A 1,643-nucleotide genomic window follows, 5' to 3' on the forward strand; every position below is an offset into this window, starting at 1 on the left:
GGCATTGATGCATTACACTACAATGAGCTCTATGGTTAGCATTCAGTGGGCCGTGGCGTATGCGTCGAGTCTACTGCGATGAGCACGTCGAATCAACTGCGGCACACCCATCGAGCGTGGGGTGCCTGGGTGGCATCGAGTGGGGCACGAGTAAAGCAGCTCAGGAGCAACGGGCGAGAGATCAAGCGTCACCCATCGCCGGGAGCTTCGGGCACGGGAAACATGTACCTTCGACCATGGGAGATGTGCAGCTTCAAGCACGGGAGGCGAGGCAAGGTCGAGCACAGGCAGCTGGGTAGATCAAGCACGGCGGCGAGGCGGGAAGGAGCACGACGGCGCCCCAGAGTCCAGCACAGAAGGCAAGGTGGGGTCAAGCACGGGTGCGCCGGGTGGGGGATGGCGAATGCACCGTGCCCGGATCATGAAACGTGCAAGTTTGCGCTTCGATTGTACGCGCCAGTACCGAAGTTGCACTGGCCATCGAGTGCGGTGTGTCGCCGCAGCCAGGAACGGTAGTGTTGGTAAGCTAGTGGCAGGCGCGTTGGCAGTCTGGCGAGGCGGCGGGCTGGGCGCAGTCCGGAGCAAGCGCGTTGGCGCAGCGAACATCAGGCGCATTGGCGCAGCGGAGGTGGCCGCATTGACGCAGTTGAAGGCGGATGTGTTGGCCATCGAGTGCTGCGGATCCAAGAGGGGCGCGATGGCAAATCCGGGGGCAGGCGAGCAGGCGCAGGGAGGCGCGAGCGCATTGGCGCACTCCAGGACAAACACGCGGGCTCGGGCAGAAGCGAGCGCGTTGGCGCAGCAGATGTCGAACGCATTGGCACCCTGGAGGTGGGCGCTTTGGCGCAGTGGATACGCTGAGCGAAACCACGTAGGCAGTTCGCGCTCCGGGCTGGGCGAACGGGAGGTGAAGGAAGCTGCGCCGAGCGCGACCGCGTTGGCGGCTCGCAATCGGGACTGGGCGACAGGTGAGCGCGGGGGGAGGAAGCTGCGCCGAGCGCAAACGCTGAGCAGGCGACAGGGGCGGGTGGAAGCTGCGCCAAGCGAGGCCGCGTTAGCGACTTGCACACGGCATTGGGCGAAAGAGGGCCCGACGGAGGAGGCGACGCCGAGCGTGACCGCGTTGGCGGCTCGCGTTCTGTGCTGGGCAAATGACGGGCGCAGGGGTAGAAGCGGCGCCGAGCGCGACCGCATTGGCGGCTTGCACTCGTGGATGGGGCAGGTGACAGGGGCGGGAAGCTGCGCCGAGCGAGGCCGTGTTGGCGGCTCGCACTCGGCGTTGGGCGAAAGAGGGCGTGACGGGGGAGGCGACGCCGAGCGCGACCGCGTTGGCGGCTCGCGTTCGGTGCTGGGCGAATAGCGGGCGCGGGGGGAGAAAGCTTGAGGCGGCGGGGTAAGTGCTCGGGGCGGGATGTGACGGTAGGGGCGAGGGTGGAAGCTGCGCCGAGCGAAACCGCATTGGCGGCAACCGCTCGGCAATGGGCAAACGACAGACGGGGGTGGAAGCAGCGCGACCGCGACCGCAATGGCGGCTCGCGCTCGGGGTTGGGCAAACGGCGGGGGCGGCGGGACGGGCACTTCGAGAGCTCGGGCGGGGTGCGACGGCGGGCGCGGGGGAGAACGCTACGCCGAGCGCGACCGCA

At 67.6% G+C, this 1,643-nt stretch overlaps 1 protein-coding gene across 1 annotated transcript; it reads right to left on the reverse strand.

The window, feature by feature from the left end:
- Positions 1-300: 300 nt before the first annotated feature.
- PUNSTDRAFT_139747 (uncharacterized protein) lies at positions 301-1,623 on the reverse strand (the record flags this gene model as incomplete). Its single annotated transcript, XM_007389474.1, has 1 exon — positions 301-1,623. A coding segment is annotated over one exon (1,323 nt), but the record flags the coding sequence as incomplete, so codon positions are not given.
- Positions 1,624-1,643: the final 20 nt, after the last annotated feature.

Source organism: Punctularia strigosozonata (assembly GCF_000264995.1).
Source record: "Punctularia strigosozonata HHB-11173 SS5 unplaced genomic scaffold PUNSTscaffold_183, whole genome shotgun sequence".
NCBI classification, from domain to species: Eukaryota; Fungi; Basidiomycota; class Agaricomycetes; order Corticiales; family Punctulariaceae; genus Punctularia; species Punctularia strigosozonata.